We start from the raw sequence: 19,094 nt of genomic DNA, 5'->3' as shown, positions 1-19,094 counted from the left end.
AAAAATATTGAACCAGATTTTCTTTCAATTCCTAATCAATAATATAATAAATGTAGTTTATCTGTGTAGTTGCTTTCAGTCTGCAAATACTTTCACAAATGCTAACTTTCCTGTTATTGAAATTATATATTTTGTTTTAAAAAATTAACTCTTTCATTCTAATCTTCTTTCCTAAATTATAGACTTGGGCTTGAAAGTAGCATTACAGATCATTAGGTGCAGCTATGAACCCAGTATAGAAATCACCTATTTCAAAATTCCTGCTAGGTTGACACCTAATATCTGAAAATCTTTGGTGACAGAAAGGTCAGTTGGTCAACAGATGGTTCAGTCTATTTTGTTTGCCTGTTAGTGTTTTTTTATTTTTTTAAATTGAGCCAACTATTTTTTCTCTCTGTGTTATTATACAAACTCTATTCCCATTTTAGCCTTTCAGATTATTGAAGTCATCTGCTGTTCCCTGTTTATTTTGTCATTTGGCTTAACAATTTTGGTACCTTGACTCCCTGATCAGCAGATATTATTTTCTTTAATTTCTTCGTTGTCCTGATAAGTCAGTTCTATGACATCCTCTTTTCCTCTTACAAAGTCAGTCCATAGTAGACAGAGTAAATGACTGGTTTAATTAGAGCTTTGAAACTGGATACTTTGCATTTATGTATAGTCTGGCTTGCAATATTGTTTTCCCTTGGCAGTCCCACTATTGCCTCATTAGTACACAGCAAGCATTTGCTCAGTTAAATCATGGCTTTTTCATAAAGAAACAGTTAATTTTACATTTGGTTTTATGGAGTTAGTTTAGAACTTTATTTATATCCTTAAAATTCAAACTTGACTGGAGCCATAGGACTTGGAATTCTAGGACACCCTTTATCGTCTTTTTAACTGCTGACTTTGGCATGCAATATAATTACTATATTTAACTTTGTGTCCTTCAGAAATTTAATATGTCTAAATATTTTGGCTTATTACATGCAAAATAAAAAGAGATCATTTAATCTGAAGGGTCTCAGCTGTATTAATATTAAATCTGAAGAGATGGTGGGCTCCTAAATGGTAATTAAAAATTTATTCCACATTCAGCACAAACTAGTTGCAGTTTCAGAAATACTACAATAAAAAAATCACAGAGATTTCACTGAGGAAATGATGCTAAGGTTTAGATCTGAAAGATGACTACATTTAACTAGACTAGAGGAGCAGGGAAGAGACTATACAGAATATTCAATTATAGAATACATTAATGACTTTGATTTTATATAAATTATAACAGGAAGTCTAAAATTTTTAAAGCAAGGGGTGACAAAATCAGATCTATATTTAATATAAATCTTTGAAAATATTCTGGCTGCGATGTTTAGCATTGAATGAAGATGGTGAAAGTGGACTTACTGAGGCTACATAAGACTAGGTTGGTGGTGATGGCAGGAGAGATGAAACAAAATGGATAGATTGGAGGGCTGTTGGGAGGTTTTATCCACAGAGTATGAGGAGAGAATGATAGGGAGGAAAACTGAGACGGCATCGAAGATTGCTCCTAAGTCTATGGCTTATGCAAGTAGATTGCTGGTAATGTTATTTGTAAAGATGGGTCACTCTGGAAGAAAAACTGCTTTGGGTTAGGAGAAGGTAGATAGTATGAATTTGTTTCGAATATGTTGTTTTTGAAATACTTTTGAGATGATATATCTCAAGAGCCATAAAAAGATAAATACCCTTTCACCAAGAAATCACAAGTCTGGGAATGTAGCCTAAAAAAATAGTGTAAAATATGGGGAAAGTTATGGCTGAAAATGTCCATTGCAGTGTATTTTATTAATAGGAAAAGCTGGAAGCAACTTTAGTTTTCAAAAATAGAAGAATGATTTAGTAAACTTTTGTCAACTTACTAAATAAAATATTAGTTAGCCAATTAAATAGCCAATTAAATGGTTGTTTTAAAAACTTCTTAGTGACATGGAGAGAATTATATAATGCTAAGTTGTAAAAATAGTTAAAATAATTTGTACATTACAAATAAAACAGTAAATACAAATGAATATGAAATAAAACTGGAAAAATAAATGAAATTGTGCAATAGTGTATTAGAATTGTAGGTGTATATATTTCTTTTCTTTATTTAAAAAATTAAATTGTTCTCAATTTTTAAAAATATTGCAAATTTAAGTGCAATTCTCAAGATTAGTTTGTTTTTAATTAATGGTTGCATTTTTTCCCCTGAGGTTAGAAATATTAAAACATAACCTTTTTTCCAAGAAGCTTTTTAAGATAGTCAAATAACTCTTATGATTTCTATTGTATGCCTTTAGGGTAGAGGCTGATCTACTTTATACTTAGTCATGGTCATAAAAGTCTTCATGTTAGAAAAAGAACCTTAGCTGATATTAGTTACATTTAAGTTAATCTTCTCTGTGTTTCTATGTGTGGTAATATGTAATTTTAATGAACTAAGAATCTGAGTTCTAGAGTACTGCATAGACTTTAGGGAATTACTTGTATCATTTAGTTCTAAGATCCAAGAGAGTCATTTATTCAAATTTAGATACATTCATTTTTAAATTGTAAATATTTTGTTTTCAGCAATAAAGAAGAAAAAAGAACTATATCTTTCTTAAATTTATACTGAGATTTTGAAATTTTAATTTTATTTTGTGTCTTTAAATGTACTAAATAAAATATTAACTGAGTTTTAGTGCCATATTTTACCAATAAGTTTGTTATCATCAGTAACACTATTTCACTTTGTCAATTAGCATAAATAATTTATCACTGTAGACCCGAGGAATTTATTTAAAAATTGTCACTTTGGAAAATGGTTTATTTTCCAGTTTTCAATCTATTAGATAGTCATAATGAAGTTTTTCGTACTCCAAAATATTCATTTCAAAAATCTTACATAACCTAAGAGTATATTCAAGAGTAAAGACATGAAGTTTTATTAAACTGTATATAAGCAACTGATATTATGTAACTAATTATAAAGGCAGTGACTGAGAATTGCCTGGTTTTTTTTGTTTTTGTTTTTGTTTTTGTTTTTTTGCGGTACCCGTGCCTCTCACTGTTGTGGCCTTTCCCGCTGCGGAGCACAGGCTCCAGACGCGCAGGCTCAGCGGCCATGACTCACGGGTCCAGCCGCTGGGCGGTATGTGGGATCCTCCCAGACCGGGGCACGAACCCTTGTCCCCTGCATCGGCAGGCGGACTCTCAACCACTGTGCCACCAGGGAAACCCGACAGTTTGTTTTGAGCAAGAACATTTTGGCAATTTGTTACAAAATATAGTATAGTAAATTTTATTCTTTAAGAAATGTTTTCCGTATTTTAGGATAAAAAGTCTCTTCAACTTATTTTGATGCATGTTTTAACACAATTTAGTAAAAAAAAAAAAAGTCACATTTTAAAATGTACTCAGATGTTGAATTAGCTTTATTCAGAGTGGAATATTTTTAGTCGGTTTCTAATGGTGCCTCGATAATGTCATAAATTAAAAGTGCCATTTAAATTTCCCAAAGTAATAGTTAGGGAATATGGGACCTACATGTACACACTGCTATATTTAAAATGGATAAACAACAAGGACCTACTGTATAGCACAGGGAACTCTGCTCAATGTTATGTGGCAGCCTGAATGGGAGGGGAGTTTGGGGGAGAATGGATACATGTATATGCATGGCTGAGTTGCTTTGCTGTGCACCTGAAACTATCACAACATTGTTAATTGGCTGTATCCAATATAAAACAAAAAGTTTTTAAAAATTCCCCAAAGTAACTGATATTGAAGATTCTTAAGGAAGTGCAAGTTTCCAGCAATTATGATGCAATCTCTAGATCCCATGATTTTGATCCCATGAAAAATATTCGTTGGTTGGTTCGTATATTATTTCATGTACTTTGAATATTTGATGAACTGTGGGCTAAAAGCTAGTACTCCAGTTACAAATGAGCCTAACATCCAGGTGTCTAATAATTTCTGTATTTGGATTATTTTGATGTGCAACTACTACTTTAGTTGGTTCTGAAGCTGCTAATGTTCCAAGATGATTGTTGAAGAAAGAGAAGGAGGAGGGAAGAGGGAAGAAGAAGAGGAGGAAGGAGAGGAAGAGAGAGACAATGACAGTGACACTGGTGATGAAGATACAATAAAATATAGCTACTTTCTCTTTACACTGCATTCTTTAATTACTGGTGGTGATCAAAATTATGAAGACCATGTTAATGCATAATTATGCATTTTTAGAATTTATTTTCCTGTCAATTAAAAAATATCACAGTTGATAGGTGGAATCAAAAAATTTGAGGAAGGCAGATAAATTGGTAATTTGGGATTAACAGATAACACTACTATATATACAAAATAGACAAACAGTAAGGTCCTACTGTATAGCACAGGGAACTATATTCAATATCTCATAACCTATAATGGATAAGAATCTGAAAAAGAATATATATATTTTATATATATATATATATATATATATATATATATATATATACACACACACATAACTGAATGACTTTTCTGTATATCTAAAACACAGTAAATCAACTATATTTCAATTAAAAAAGAAGAAATTGGAGCTGACTCTCCCTCCACCCTAAAAAGGAATAAACTTCAAGTAAATTTCAAAATATAATTTTAAACTATTTTAAAAATGAACCCACCAAACCAGGAAAATTAACCTAACCATAATATATTGAAATTATTATTTTTAATAATATATATTAAATGTCATTGCTATTTTTTGCACAAAATACCAGTTCTTATAATGTACCATGTATACTGATATTAAAATTGACCAAGAAGTTGAAAATTTAATTAGGAAGGCCTATAATATTTGGCAGTTTCCAAAGCAAATAAGGATAGGTTTACATATTCATTTTGGCTCCCTTTTTACTGCATGACTTCATTCTTATATGCATACTCATTTTGTAAAGTTAGGCTTCAGATATTTTGTCAATCTCCTTTCTCTACATTTTATAAAGTCAAGATAAAATCAACATATTTCAAATTATTTTAAACATTCAATTTATTTTAAACATTATAAATCATCTATATTTCATAAATTTTATCAGCACATGGATAAACATGCATATGATACTGCATTCACCAAAGATAATCAGTAAATTAAAAAAAGTTTTACATGTACTTACTTGAAATAAAAGAATATACCAAGTGAGATAAGCAGTGATGCAATAGATAATCCATGTCCAATTATAGTCAGATAAAACAAATTCAGTGCAGTCTGTAATTTGTATGAATAAAAAAAAATTAAGGCTCATATCAATACTATAATTCTACATGTGTATAAGCTCAAAATCAATAAAATAACTTATATTTTTAAAAACATGTGATCTGATAGCCTTACCGTTTAGTTTGCAAGCCAATGAGTATTAGAATACATCTGGAATGAAGAATATCTATGAAAATTTATTGGATGATATCAAAATTTATAAATTGCTCTTTTTATTTAAGAAATTAGAAGTCACATATTAAACATATGAAGAAATAAATTTCTTGATCTACGTTGTATAAAATATGAAAACCAACATTTATCATTTTGGCAATTTTCACTCTATCAGTTTGTGCACCTTAAATCAATGATTTTTGTTTGTTTGTTTAGACTTAGATGCCAGATAAGGCTTTCTTTCCTAACTGGGTTTTTTTTTTTCCTTTGACAAATTTGAGGCTCCAAAACAAGTCTCAAAACAGTAATTTACAGGCGCCTCTGATGTGTACAAATAAATTTTTTATCTTGGTTTTGACTTTTTCTCTGATTTTTGTCTTTATTCTATTGTAACTTACCATTTTATTGTGTATTTTTATAATTCTCTTCAAACCCTTCTCTGAGTAAGCAAACAATACATGATTTATAATTATGATAGCTGGCAGTTATCAAATGCTTACTATAGGCTCGTTAGTTTTCTAAATATTTTCCTTGTATTAAGTCAATTCTTATGAAAACCTTGTGGATGGGTTTAGTATCCTCACTTTACACAGGAGGGGACTGAGGCAGAGAGAGGTTACAGCTTGCCCAAGGTCACAGCTGGTAAGGAGCAGAAACAGGAAGTCAGAAATCAGAACACAGTTTTAATCACTGTGACAAACTGCCTCAATATACACACACGTGCAAATATATGCAGGCACTTTGTATCGAAGCTTTATTGTTGTGACAAACTGTGACTAACCTTGACTTTAATGTATGATGTTAAAAGTGGGAATGTCAGTGAGGGTGACCTAATAGCCAGTCAGAATGAAAGCCTTCTGCTGAGGGAACTGTGTAAACCCCGCTGGGCTTATCTTGTTTACTTGAGCACAATTCCTGACCGTAATTATAGGAATTCCACCACAGATGAAAATTTTCTTTTTTCTTACACTTTTAAAGTATGTTTACTTTGGAAAATTCTAAACTCCAATACTGAGACACTGAATTACCTAGCAGGATTGCTTCCTCGGTGTAATGACCAAATCAATAATTATTTATTTCTACAAAGATATTTTTGTTCATTGTTTTTATGATGAAAAGGCTTTACAGTGGAATGAACTAGCTAAATTTTCTCCAATATTATATCGGCAACTAACTTTTAAAATAGTGTAAATTAAATCTGAATTTATAATTATTACTTACCTTCACTTTCTCATGTGTGTTAACATTACATTGGGTATAATTTGTCCATGTTCTGTTGCTTGCTGGATGTCTAAACCAGTTTCCATCTTGGTCACAGATTTTTGTAACTTTTTCTTTAAAATTAAAAAGGAAAAAAGGAAACAGTAATTCCGTTAACCAAGGGTTTATTAAGTAGATGTCAAGGAGATTTGTATATAAATTTCTACTTTTACCTGAAGGATCAAAGTCCTGAAAGTAATCTGGGCAGTGCTGCATTGATTCCGTTCCTGCAGCAACATCATTCCAGCACAGCCATCCATCCCAGGTTCTGTTGCAATAAATGCCTTAAGGGGAGAGTAGAAATTAGGGCTTACTAACTCCCTCTAGTTATATAGAAAGACATAAAGTCTTAATGGTAGACTCACACTGACATGGAATAAAGACTGTCTACTGAAAATGAAGACATCATATAAAATCTTTATAACAATTACTTGGATTATTCACAAAGTAATTATTAGAATAACTAATTGTTAAATTAAATTTAGAAATATCTAAAAAATATATGAGGTTTAGCTTTAATTCTAATTCTCAAAGTTAGCTATTTATTTAATAAATCACACGGTCTTTGCTGGTTTTCTTAACCATAAAGTAGTGGTTAATTAGTGTCCCTATGCTTGAAATTCAAAAACTATGGGAAGATGAAAACGTGTTTTATTTTAGAAACTGTATTCTAAGGGCAAGTTATAGTATTTTCTGAAGTGAAGAGATGAACATTCCAATATTTCCTGTTTCACCACATTAACCCTGACACATACTTATTTAGGTCCCTCCACCAAGTTCTAGCTCTTACTTTCCTTCCTTTTCTTTTCAAATGAAGTAGAGTGTTTAGTCTCTCATTCTTTTCTTACCAACATTAAGAGAAAGAACCTCTTACATGAAAAAATGTAAAGTTTTTTAAAGACATAGAGAAATAAAATGACCAAAATGTTCCAAAGTTATAACAGTCTGTAATCAAAGAGAGTAATTTTCTGCCTTGTTAGGTAAGCACACATAGATAGAAACTTGAATGTTCCATGAGATGTTTATTATTATTAACAGATTTGTAAGGCAATCTCAGAATCAATCTAGGCTTCACGGAAGTAAAAAAGTTCTATTGGCCTGAAAATCTAAATAATTCTAGTTAAAAAAAAAAAGCCTCAGATAGTCTGTTTTCCCTCCTGTGATTTTCAAACTCTTATATAAATAGCTTGCATCCACATATTACTAAATAAAATGCATTTTGTGGCCTATCAGAGAAAAATTTCCTGATACCATTTTAGAAAGCCTCACAAACAAGTCCTTATACTTCTCCAAAAGATTCCACAACACTGGCTGCATGATAGATTGCCAGGTCTAGAATTTTTCCAACTGTGCTGTATGACATTTGAGTGAGATATGAGTAGGTAGGTATTCTATTAAAAAATTATGTAATCAAATAGATTTGGGGAACACAAAGTTAAAATAAACATTTCTTTATAACAAGATTTTCTAGAGTATTTAAAATTACAAAGTGTATTATGACTCTCCAAGAGGAAGATTTATTTTGCAGTGATCTTGAACTTATCACAAAATTATTTTATTATAAAACCCTCATAAATATATTCCTATTGTTAAAAAATTAGATTTGAAGCTAGCTTTCACACATATCTAGATGATTTGGAAGGTGTTAATTCAATAATTTTAAACTAGTAACACTTAGATTTTAATGGAATAAAGTGAGAAGCCAGATCAGTTAACAAAGAATTTGTATACAAATTTTAATTACTCGATAATTCAATCCCTATTGAGCTAATATCAGATAGTTTGTCATTGTCTGGCATATTTTAAATACATGTATTAACTGGATATATATTGTAATAAAAATATTTGGACAGATATATCTAACTACTTCTCCGAAGATGAACAAATTAAATTGTTCAGTTAGATTAAGGTTCCAAGAGTTGACCAATGTGGAAAATTTGCTTTTTTTCTCTTTCTCACAAGCAAGTTCATTTTGACAGTTACAAATACTAATAATAACCTACTTTTAACGTTTCATGTATATAACAAACATTGTATTTTATACTATCAAATATTTTCCCCCAAATTTAAATTCTTTGTTTCCACTGATGGTTTAAAGATTTAAAAATATCTAAAGTCTTCACATTTTGCTTTGTTTCACTATGAGTGTTGCATTTTACATGTTGAACATAACTCTGCCTTTAGGGTTGCCAGGTAAAATACAGGACTTGTTTTTGCTTTTGCTAAATTTGGCAACTCTACTTGTTCTTCTCAGAATTGAAGCATATATACGGCACTTAGTAGGCCCTCTATAAATGTTTCAAAAATACCTTAAAAATATCTTAATGGAAACAGAAGCTCTTGGATTTCATTAGCTTTGCTACCAAATGTATCACACAAAGTATGTTAGGTGCAAAAAAATAAAAAATAAAAATTGTCATTTTATTAAGCTACTATCAAGGAGCTTTTGAAAAAAAAGACATACAAATCACATAAACTGAAGATCAACTGTCACTGATTTAATCCAAGACACATACTTATTTGATATTTTAAATATCTTTATACCATAAAAAAAGTTACTAAAAATATCCCTGTCGCACATATTTTTATTAGAATTTTTAAAAAGAGGCAAGATAATTGCATCATAAAATGTTCTTCATAAGTAAATAATTAAAACTGCACATATACCAGAAAAACTAGCAATTAACCCATTTTTAAGAATGGACCTAAGGGACCCGTAATAATGTAATGAGGTAGTTTTCTTTCAAAACTATATTAAATGAATTTAAAATTGGTCATGTTTACCTTCTGTTTGTTGAACAGGGTCTTGCATAATTTTTTGGTAACATTCATATTGAGCCGTCATGATTTTATTTCTAGTAACACCCAACTGAATTAAGTCACCAGGGTTCTCTTCTTCTGATTCTGCTATGACAAGAATCTAAGGGATTAAAGAAAATAAAACTTCAGAATTGTGAGAATGTCTGTGAGAAGCAGTCTGTCACATTGGAAAACAGTAAGTGCTGTGATGTACTGCAGGGTCAAGAGGCTCTGGGGGGAAATTCCTGATTTGTAGTGTTTGCTAATTTCCATGGTGTAAATATTCCTACCATGTCCAATTTCAAACCACCACCAAGAGTTGCCAATGGCCCCAGTGAGCAGCATAGTCCACAGTTCTCTCTCAGAAGACTGTGGGAGCCAGCTCCAAGCCATGTATCTGGAATGCAGACAGCTGTATTCAAAATTCACCTCTACTTTTTGACCTGGGAGTGTAGACAAGATATTTAACCACCCCCTCTACCACCACCAAAACTTCTGCTTTCTCGTTGTAAAATGGGATAAAATAGTATCAAGATAACAGAGGGGAAGTATCTGGCACATGGTAAATGCTTAAAATTGTTGGCATTTTTATAATTACATTTTGATAATCAAAATAATGACAAGTTCATTTATGACGTTGGTAAACAGAATTTTATTGTATGCATATCAATAAAGGTTTTAGGCATGGTATATATTTATATTCTTCCACTTTAGTAGTTTTATTTTAAGATTCACTTATACTTTAATTTCTACCTGACTTTTTTTCCTGTTTTGTAGCATGAAGCCTGTATAAACCTTTCTTCAACCTTATTTCTTCTTTGCTTTTGCATAATTCCTATTAATTGTTTTCCATAAACAATTCTTTCTACTCCTATTTTTTTCCCTTATTTTTGATTTTCTATTCTCTAACAGGAAGTTGAATTTAATTTAAATTTAAAATAAATTGTAAAAGTTCTTCAGTATGTGGCACCACTCAAGTTTCACCATCACCTCACCACCATTTAACATTAACTTTTTTATTCTTTGATTGGTTTTAATCTCTTAATAAAGATTTATGCAGCTGTTGTGCTGCACAAGTAATAAATGGAAATTTATAACATCAAGAAAAAATTCTTTCCTCCTGTTCTCAGTTTATAGAATTGCATAAAATCAATATCATTTTTATTCTTACTTAAAAACTCAAGTTTGCACATCGTCTGAATGAATTCAAGAGAAACGGTTACAATTCCTTAAATTACAATAATCGGATTGGTAATCTGTTACAGAACTACCTACAGGGAACCAGCTTTGGCCTGTGCAGCTCATTGGCCTACTCAATGGAGGGTGGGAGCTGAAGAAACAGGAATCCTGTTTCTTGAATTTCAGTCTGTTTACTTAAGATAACATCTAAGAAGTGCAGAATTTGGACTGCTCCTAGACTTGAGAATGTTTTTAAATACAAATACTGACAGGAGAGTAGTTGTGCTTTTTTCCCATTTAGGTTTTCTATACCTTTCTTGAGTTTCTTTGTTTGAATCTTTGTGGGGTTTACTTGGAAACACCACAAGAAAATTATTTGCTGGTACAGAATTAGGTGAGATTATGTCTCTGAGTTTCTCATACATATAGTAAGAGTATAGTCACTGTTTTAATGTGAAACAGAGAAAAATAGGAACAAAAATTTCTGTCAATAAAAATAAAATTAAATGTCTATGACCTATGACCCCTCAAGTACAGCAATTGCTTTTTAGTCATCCTTAGTCTACCCTCCACTTCCAGCCCCACATCCCCTGCATATACATGCAGAGGCATGCAGGAGTGCTCATACTCACATGCCTCAAACTTAGCATCCATGCCTGTCAGAAAATGGGCACTTAATACTTATTTGAGTGAATGGGTGAGGAACTTAATTTAAAACATAGTGCATGATTCCAAAGTGATTTTCAATCAATACAGGTCAATCAGTTGGCAGAATGGGAGAAAAATCAACAGATTGGAATTGCTTTTTTAATAGATCTAACTCAGAATCAGCAGGTCTGATTGAAAATATTTCATTACGTACGACTGTACTATAGAGCCATTCCATTTTTATTTCAAACTCTGGTAATGGCTTTTCTCTGGTGTCTGCACATTTGTGTGCATCATCCCTCCACCCACACTGCACCATCATACTGTTGTGCCTGCTACAGGACTAAAAGCCTAAAAAGGTACACTGAAGGGAAACAAATGATTGCTGTGTTGATTAGATATAAAAATGTACTTAATTTATGCATCCAATAACTACATATATTTTTGTGTTATTAGCCTTTATCAATTATGGGTATGTTGGAAGTTAAAACAGAAATAATCATAGATAGGGAGATACATTAGAGAAATTTATGCTTACCATAAAAAATGGCAAGAGAAACAGAAAATACAGGATACACTTTTTCTCCATCATTAAAGCCAAGATGAAATATGCTATATAATATAAATCAAACTGCAATAGAAAATAAAGGAAATATAATTTAGCAATATATATGAAATAAACATAGATGGCTCTCAATGGAAAAAATTTTTAAACTACACAATAATTTTGCTTTAAGGATTTGATTAATAGTCTTACATATTACAAATATTAAGAGCATCGTGGCTTAAAGTACTAAAGAGCTTAATTAAATACATTTTAGTTTAACTTAATTAGCCTTACAAGCAGGAAATACTCTTACAGATCTATTTTTAAGTAATTAGAAAACATCTCACTTTCTTTACCTTTACCAAAATTGGGATAAAAAGTACAAAGTAAAGAGTTTCACAAGAACATAAAAGCACAAATTTTGATAGCATATTTTACTATAAAGCTTACCTTTATGTCCGATAAGTATTAATCTTATTTATTTTTTTGCATAATCTTATTTTTAATTTTATGACTTTTAAACAATTTAAGGGAAAATTTTGTATTTGTGCCAATTTCTTGAGAGTTAACATCCATAAGTCATAAAATTGGCCTTATGATTTAATAGAAATTATTCTTCACTTCAGCACTCAATTTTTTTAATAAAAAATAAAAGATTCTCTAAGTCATCTATATTATTAAAATAAGTTTACAGGAGATGGGCAATACCAAATAAAAGTACTTCTGTTGAGTATTTCTAACGATAGATACAGTTCTCTGCTAACTTCTTAATTCTAAGAGACAAACATTGCAGGAGTAACGTGTATAATGCTTACTCCCTATAAGTTCCATGATCAGTATACTCTGGCAGAATTTTTATGAAATATAAATGACCATGGTTTAGTCATAAAATATAGTATTTATTTAACTGAATGAGTAAAAAATATTTTTCAAAGGAGATAAAAATCTAATCAATAGATATTTGCCAGTGGACTATGAACTTAGATTTGATTTTGTTAGGAAACATGTCATGTTTTTTATTATAGGGCAAAGGTTAGAATAAGAATTACAAAAAACTTTTCTTCATTTTACTTAGCATTTGCATTATCACATGCAATGAAAGCTTGCCATTAACTAGCACACAGAATCTATGCCATTGCTTGCCCTCATCAATGACTTACCTAGAAGAAACTTTTCTTTTTATTGTAGCAAACTTCCAAATAATGTTTTCTCTTCGATCAGCTACACTGGGCTTTTATTATTAGCTGATCTTTAAAAAATACAACCAAAAAAAAAAAAAAAAGAAGAATTCCATTAATTTTAGATGTAAAAAATCATGTTGTAATAGAGAGAAAACAATGAATCAAAGTTTTTGCAATTCAAAAATTAATGAGTTGATATCTTAGTTTTTATTGCATGGAACAATGAGAAAAATCTAATTTTCCAATACTTACATTCACAATTGTCTCCAGACTCAAATCACATTTTCTCTTGGATTATACTCAAAACTGTCTTGAAAAATTTCTTAAATCCAGGGTCATGACCTGAAATATTGATATAATAATTTAATATTATTTCAATGAGCCAAAATCATTTCCATAATAAATTTTAAATTTCAAAGAAAATGCCACTAGAAAAATGATATTTTTATTAAGCTATTCCAATTTTTAAAAATCTATTTTGCTTACAATATATTTGAGTTTTATCACAAATATTTGTTGTTTTCCATTATATGGAAAAACTTAATGTCAATTTTCATTTATCCAGGATGGTCAAAACACTAGCAATTAACTGAATCTTTTACTTACGTAAATTTCGAAGAACTAGAGTATGATAAAAGGACTTTTAAATTAAACTGTAGTTTAAACTTCCTTTGAATAATTTTATCTAATATTTATTGGAATGTGTTAATCTTAGTTACTTATATCTATTTCCCTAGCTTGTGTGGTGTCTCACAGGCAGAAACCATATCTGATTGATCTTTGTATCCTTTGTCTCTGGTAGTTAATTTACATTTGCTGTATAAATCAATGAATAAAATAAATAAATAAATGAAACAATAAAGTACTTTAGGATTTTAAGCTTACAATCAGGAACACTAATCATAACTATTAGTGAACTGTCATTTCTTCTATTAGAAGACTTTAAGTAGTATTTGAATCTATACTGACACTGAAAATTGGGGGAAAAAGTTCTTATATCAGCATGTTTACTATCCTACAGAATAAAGTCCTTTATTCAGTTTTTGAGTCCTGTGGTCGTTTGGATATTGAATAAAGAGTAGTTTACTGTACTGTCTTTGGAAGTCATAAAGCTTAAGCCAAATTTAAAACATTAGTCATCCACATTTTTCTGTATTAAATATATATAAAACACATAGATTTACAAACAGGAATGTAAAGACATATTGATATTGTTTTATTTGGAAATCAGATAGGTTTTTATGAAGCAATGCTTTGATGATTTACATGAGTCAAGATTAAATTACCTTCCATGTGTACATGGGCTCAAAAATTGAAGGAAAAAGTGCCTTAAAAAACATGTTTGAAGTTTTCCTATATCCAACATATTTGAAAAGCAGTTCATGCAACAATAGCAGTTATTTTTGTTGCTTATCTAATGGGTTTCTAAATCAGAATTCCAAAAAGTATCTTAGTGAAATATCTCTTAGCATGCAATAGATCATCCTGGCACCAATAATTAAGAGGACTTTATTAAACACACAAAATATTGATCAGTGCAAGTAATTCCACTTTTACAGCTTTCTCTCTTTACCCTATTCCCTAGTGATCTGAAAAATGGGCTACTAGGGACAAGATTGTATTCTGCCCTGTGTAAACTTGTAGCACTCCTAACCAAGGGGGCAGGTTCATGATCTCTGGTTTTATCAAAGATGCAGCAGCAAGTTTGGGTAGCAGTCTTTCAAAATCGTGGTGGACACCTGTACTCTTCATTAGATCTAGCAATGTCCATTTCATGTGGTGATCCAATTCGCTTGAGGCATCTACTCTACAAAGGACTCATCAAATTTCCCTACCAGTAGACACATATGGGGAGTGGTAGTTACGGGAGAATCACCCCTTTCACCAAGACCTCCCTAGGCCAATAATGGAGGGATCATGACTGGGCATATAGATAATGCCATTGCAGATACATATGAAGGTCAGTTTAGATTGAGCCTCATATTGGTAGGAGTAATGGCATGATTATTACAAGGAGAAGTATGTTTAATTGTACTCCTAGGTTTAGCTTATTGGTTCTTTGTATACAGCCTCTCATATGTTCATTCAGCAAGTGGTTCTCTCTTCTATGTTTAGCTTATTCCAAATTTATCTTTGCTGAAGTTCACTTGATATCAATTGACCTAAGCTGTTAAGTAAAGCATTGTAAATTTCTCAGATCTAGTTAAACTATTTACTGACAACTGAGTTGCATGTTGCCTGGTGAAATATATAGTAGCTCCCATTCAATTTGGAGGAGAGATCAAGTACATAATTAAAGGAGGTCAAGTTAAATGACTAAATCTGGTAGTCGATTTTTCCAAGTGAGCTTAGGTTTGTTTAATGGGAAAAGCACTTCTTCAAAACTGAGAAAGCTCTAATTTAAACTCTTAAGTGCATCTGTAATCACAGTGGTACTAGTAGTAGTTACTGGCATTTTCTCTTTCTGTTAGCCTCATGGATCCTATAAATACCATTTTATTATCACACCTCAAAATTAAAGTGGAAGATTTGGTTCTACTACTAGAAACAAAATAACTTTCTTTACTGTACACATGGAATAAAAAATAGCTTATAAATAGTCTACAAGCTTCTTGACCAAAGAATCACCAAAATAAAATTAAAATGATTGATTTCATCACAGAAAGAACTTTGTCTTGAGACCTCAAATAACTTTTGAAATATATCTTCCTAGTCACTCAAGGCTGTATGTAGCATCATTCTGAGTTCATTTCTTAAAATTTCAGTAGATCTGCAACCCAAGACAGTTCTACATTTTTTAAAACAGTTCTGTTTCCAAGTCCACAAAGTTTAACCAATCTTCACTTACTTCAGTGTAAAAACGTGTTTTATTCTACATAAACATAATAGATTAGTGTGACTTAATCGATACTAATTTACCAGAACATAAAAGCATAAATCCAGTGCCTTTCAAACCCGCTTCTTATTTTCTCAGATTTTAATTATACATATACACACTTTCCATTAATTTATTTTTCTTAATAATAATTCTTATTTTAGTTGAGTCACCTAACCCTAATATTAAAAGTGTATGTTCACTCCAAGATTAAGAAAAAACCCCAACTTTTGTTTTCCACTCCTGCATTTCCAAAATATCTTGGATTTTCAGAGACCCTAAGCCATATTCTCTCCTCCTTTTATTTACCCAGTCACTATAAAGTTGGCTAACAGAAGCATTTCCCACAAGTATCTAATTTGCCGTTAAGTATCCTGAAACTTTGTGTGAGCAAAGTGAGGCTGTTTCCTATCTAGGTACATGCCTTCCTTTATGGAGTATTAAACAAGCTACATTTCTCCTGAATCAAAACAAGGAAAAAGCACTTTTCAATCCCAATATTCTACACGTCTATGACAAATGCAAACTTCTTTCTGTCATTTTACACTATGTGGAACAGATTGTGCCACTAATAAAAGTATCCAAGTACAAGACCTGCTTACCTGTTATTCTCTCCTCACTGTTTATTTTTTTTGGCAAAACATAACTCTTTGTGCTAGAATGATTCTTGCAAATTACTGTCTTTACTTCCACTAGAGTCTTTGAGAAAGAAATTCCAGTATAAGGATTTTTTCTTTTTTTACATCTTTATTGGAGTATGATTGCTTTACAATGGTGTGTTAGATTCTGCTTTATAACAAAGTGAATCAGTTACACATATACATATGTTCCCATATCTCCTCCCTATTGCATCTTCCTCCCTCCCACCCTCCCTATCCCACCCATCCAAATGGTCACAGAACGTTCCTAACACTTTCAATCCATGAAGCAGTAAGAAACTTAAAATATAACTAGACTTCTCTTGCCTGAAGATCTGTTACTGTTGTAAGAAAATCAAACTGTAAGTCTTTTTTTATAATATGGCTTGGGGTTTTCATTATTTAATGAATAGTTACTAAATTACTGTCGTAACATAAAACAGAATTCCACAGAGTGTGGGTTAATGGATCACCTGTATCAGAATCACCACCAGAACTTGCTGAACATGTGAGAATGTCTAGGGCCCACAACAGAACCTCTGCATCAGAACCTTCAGAACTTTGGAATCTGCACTTTTTGCAAGCACCTGAGGAAATTCATGGTCTGTTAAATTTTGGGAAGCACAATATAAATACATCATCATCATTTGGCCATGTTGAAACCTGGACACACTTATATTCCTCTGTCTCTAGGTACTAGCCAGACTATTTTACAAGTACTATTAAGTATAAATCAAGCAAAATATTCTGCAATGTGCTCAGGCATAATTAATATCTGAGAACTCCCAGAGCAAGTTATTCAAATATCCTATTTTAAAACATTTCATGTACTGTTGTAATTATTCATTTGTACTGTTTGTGCCTCTAGATTGTGAGCACAGGAAGAATAGGACTTGCATCATATTAATCTCTGTGACTCCAAACCCTAGCAAAGTGGGGGCATAAACAGGGTATATAAAGTATGTTTTGAGTAGGTTACTTACAAAATGAATTTAATCAAGTTGAAGAAATCTCATGTTCTGGGATATTCTCAACCCTCTCAAACATATTAAAATTTTCTGATACCTTAAAAAGTCATTGCCTGAATTGTAGTCCAAGAAATTCAGATTCAATTCATCTTGACTGTGGCCCAGGGATAAGCATTTTATCAAGTTTCCTAGGTGATACAGGAATATACAGCTAAATTTGAGAACCAGTGGGATAGACAGAAGAATCCTGTGGTAGGCAGAATAATGAGCCTCTGAAGATTTCCATACCTAATCCCCAGAATCTGCAATTTTAAGGTTATGGACTTTAAAATAGGAAGATTATCCTAGATTATCATGAATTATCCTGGTAGGCCTAAACTCAGCCCTTCAAAGTAGAAGAAGAAGATCAGAATGATGCAGCAGAAGAAAGGAAGCAGAAGAGATATGGCAACATAAGGAGTTGATGCACTGTTACTGGCTGTGCCATGCAGGAGCTCATGTACAAGGACCAGAAATAGGCCTCTAGGAGATAAAGGTGGACCTCAAGCTAACAGCCAGCAAGCAAATGGGGACTCAACTGTACATCCTCAAGGAACTGAATTTTGCCAACAACCTGAATGAGTCCAAAAGCAGATTCTCTCCAGGATCTTCAGAAGAAAACACAGCTCTGCTAACACCTTGAGTTTGGCCTTGTGAGACTTGGAATAGAGAAACCAGCCAAGCCCATAGGACTTCTGACCTATAGAACTGTGAGATAATAATGGTGTGTTGTTTTAAGCCACTAAATTTGTGTCAATTTGTTACAGCTGTGAGAAAAAACTAGGTACAAATACTTACCTGATCAAAAATTAATTTTCCCATCAAAACTAAGTGGTAATTTTCTGCTTCCCAACTGGTCAGTCATTCCTCCTAACTCTAGAATACAGATCTTTTTCAATTTATGATAGGGTTATCTCCTGATAAATCATAAATTGAAAATATCATAAGACAAAAATGCATTTAATATACCTAACCTACTGAACACCATAGCTTAGCCTAACCTACTTTAAACATACTCAGATCACTTACATTAGCCTACAGTTGGGCAAAGTCACCTAACACAAATACTATTTTATAATAAAGTATTTAAATTTCATGTAACATATTGAATACTATACTGAAAGTGAAAAACAGAAGGTTGTATGGGTACAGAATGGTTGTAAGTGTATCAGTTGTTTACCTTCGTGATCTTGTGGTTGACTGGGAGCTGCAGCTGCTGCCACTGCCCAGCATCACAAGAGAATGTCATACCACATATTGCTTGCCTGGGAAAAGATCAAAGTTCAAAGTAGGGTTTCTACTGAATGTGTATTTCTTTCACATTATCATAAAGTCAAACCATTGTAAGTTGGGGACTGTCTATGTATTCATTATACTGCAAGGCAATCACGTTAGCTAGCAGAATTTCTTTCTAGCTGGTCCTAAATTGCTGTGTGATTTTGAGAAAATTGATTCAACTTTTTTTCTGCAGGGTTTACCCAAGTAGAAAATGGGTACTCAACTTGATCTTTAGCTTCTTGTTTGCTACTGCATCCTTGTTAGAAGAGATATGCTGG

At 32.0% G+C, this 19,094-nt stretch overlaps 1 protein-coding gene across 4 annotated transcripts in view; it reads right to left on the bottom strand.

Moving 5' to 3' along the window:
* The window catches only part of CALCRL (calcitonin receptor like receptor), a 105,152-nt gene that overhangs the window by 32,024 nt on the left and 54,034 nt on the right, over nucleotides 1-19,094 (bottom strand). For 2 of the 4 annotated variants that reach the window (XM_082630357.1, XM_082630358.1), the window contains 7 exons: nucleotides 13,271-13,360; nucleotides 12,998-13,086; nucleotides 11,829-11,921; nucleotides 9,449-9,584; nucleotides 6,838-6,948; nucleotides 6,626-6,738; nucleotides 5,151-5,242 (listed from right to left, as the gene is read on the bottom strand). In XM_082630357.1, coding sequence (XP_082486483.1) covers nucleotides 5,151-5,242; nucleotides 6,626-6,738; nucleotides 6,838-6,948; nucleotides 9,449-9,584; nucleotides 11,829-11,882 — 506 coding nt within the window. In that variant the 5' untranslated portion in view covers nucleotides 11,883-11,921; nucleotides 12,998-13,086; nucleotides 13,271-13,360. The remainder of the gene's footprint in view (nucleotides 1-5,150; nucleotides 5,243-6,625; nucleotides 6,739-6,837; nucleotides 6,949-9,448; nucleotides 9,585-11,828; nucleotides 11,922-12,997; nucleotides 13,087-13,270; nucleotides 13,361-19,094) is intronic. The other 2 variants (XM_082630359.1, XM_082630360.1) reach the window with 1 other exon arrangement.

Source organism: Mesoplodon mirus (assembly GCF_964341445.2).
Source record: "Mesoplodon mirus genome assembly, chromosome: 8".
NCBI classification, from domain to species: Eukaryota; Metazoa; Chordata; class Mammalia; order Artiodactyla; family Ziphiidae; genus Mesoplodon; species Mesoplodon mirus.
This window is presented reverse-complemented; position numbering and strand designations above follow the sequence as displayed.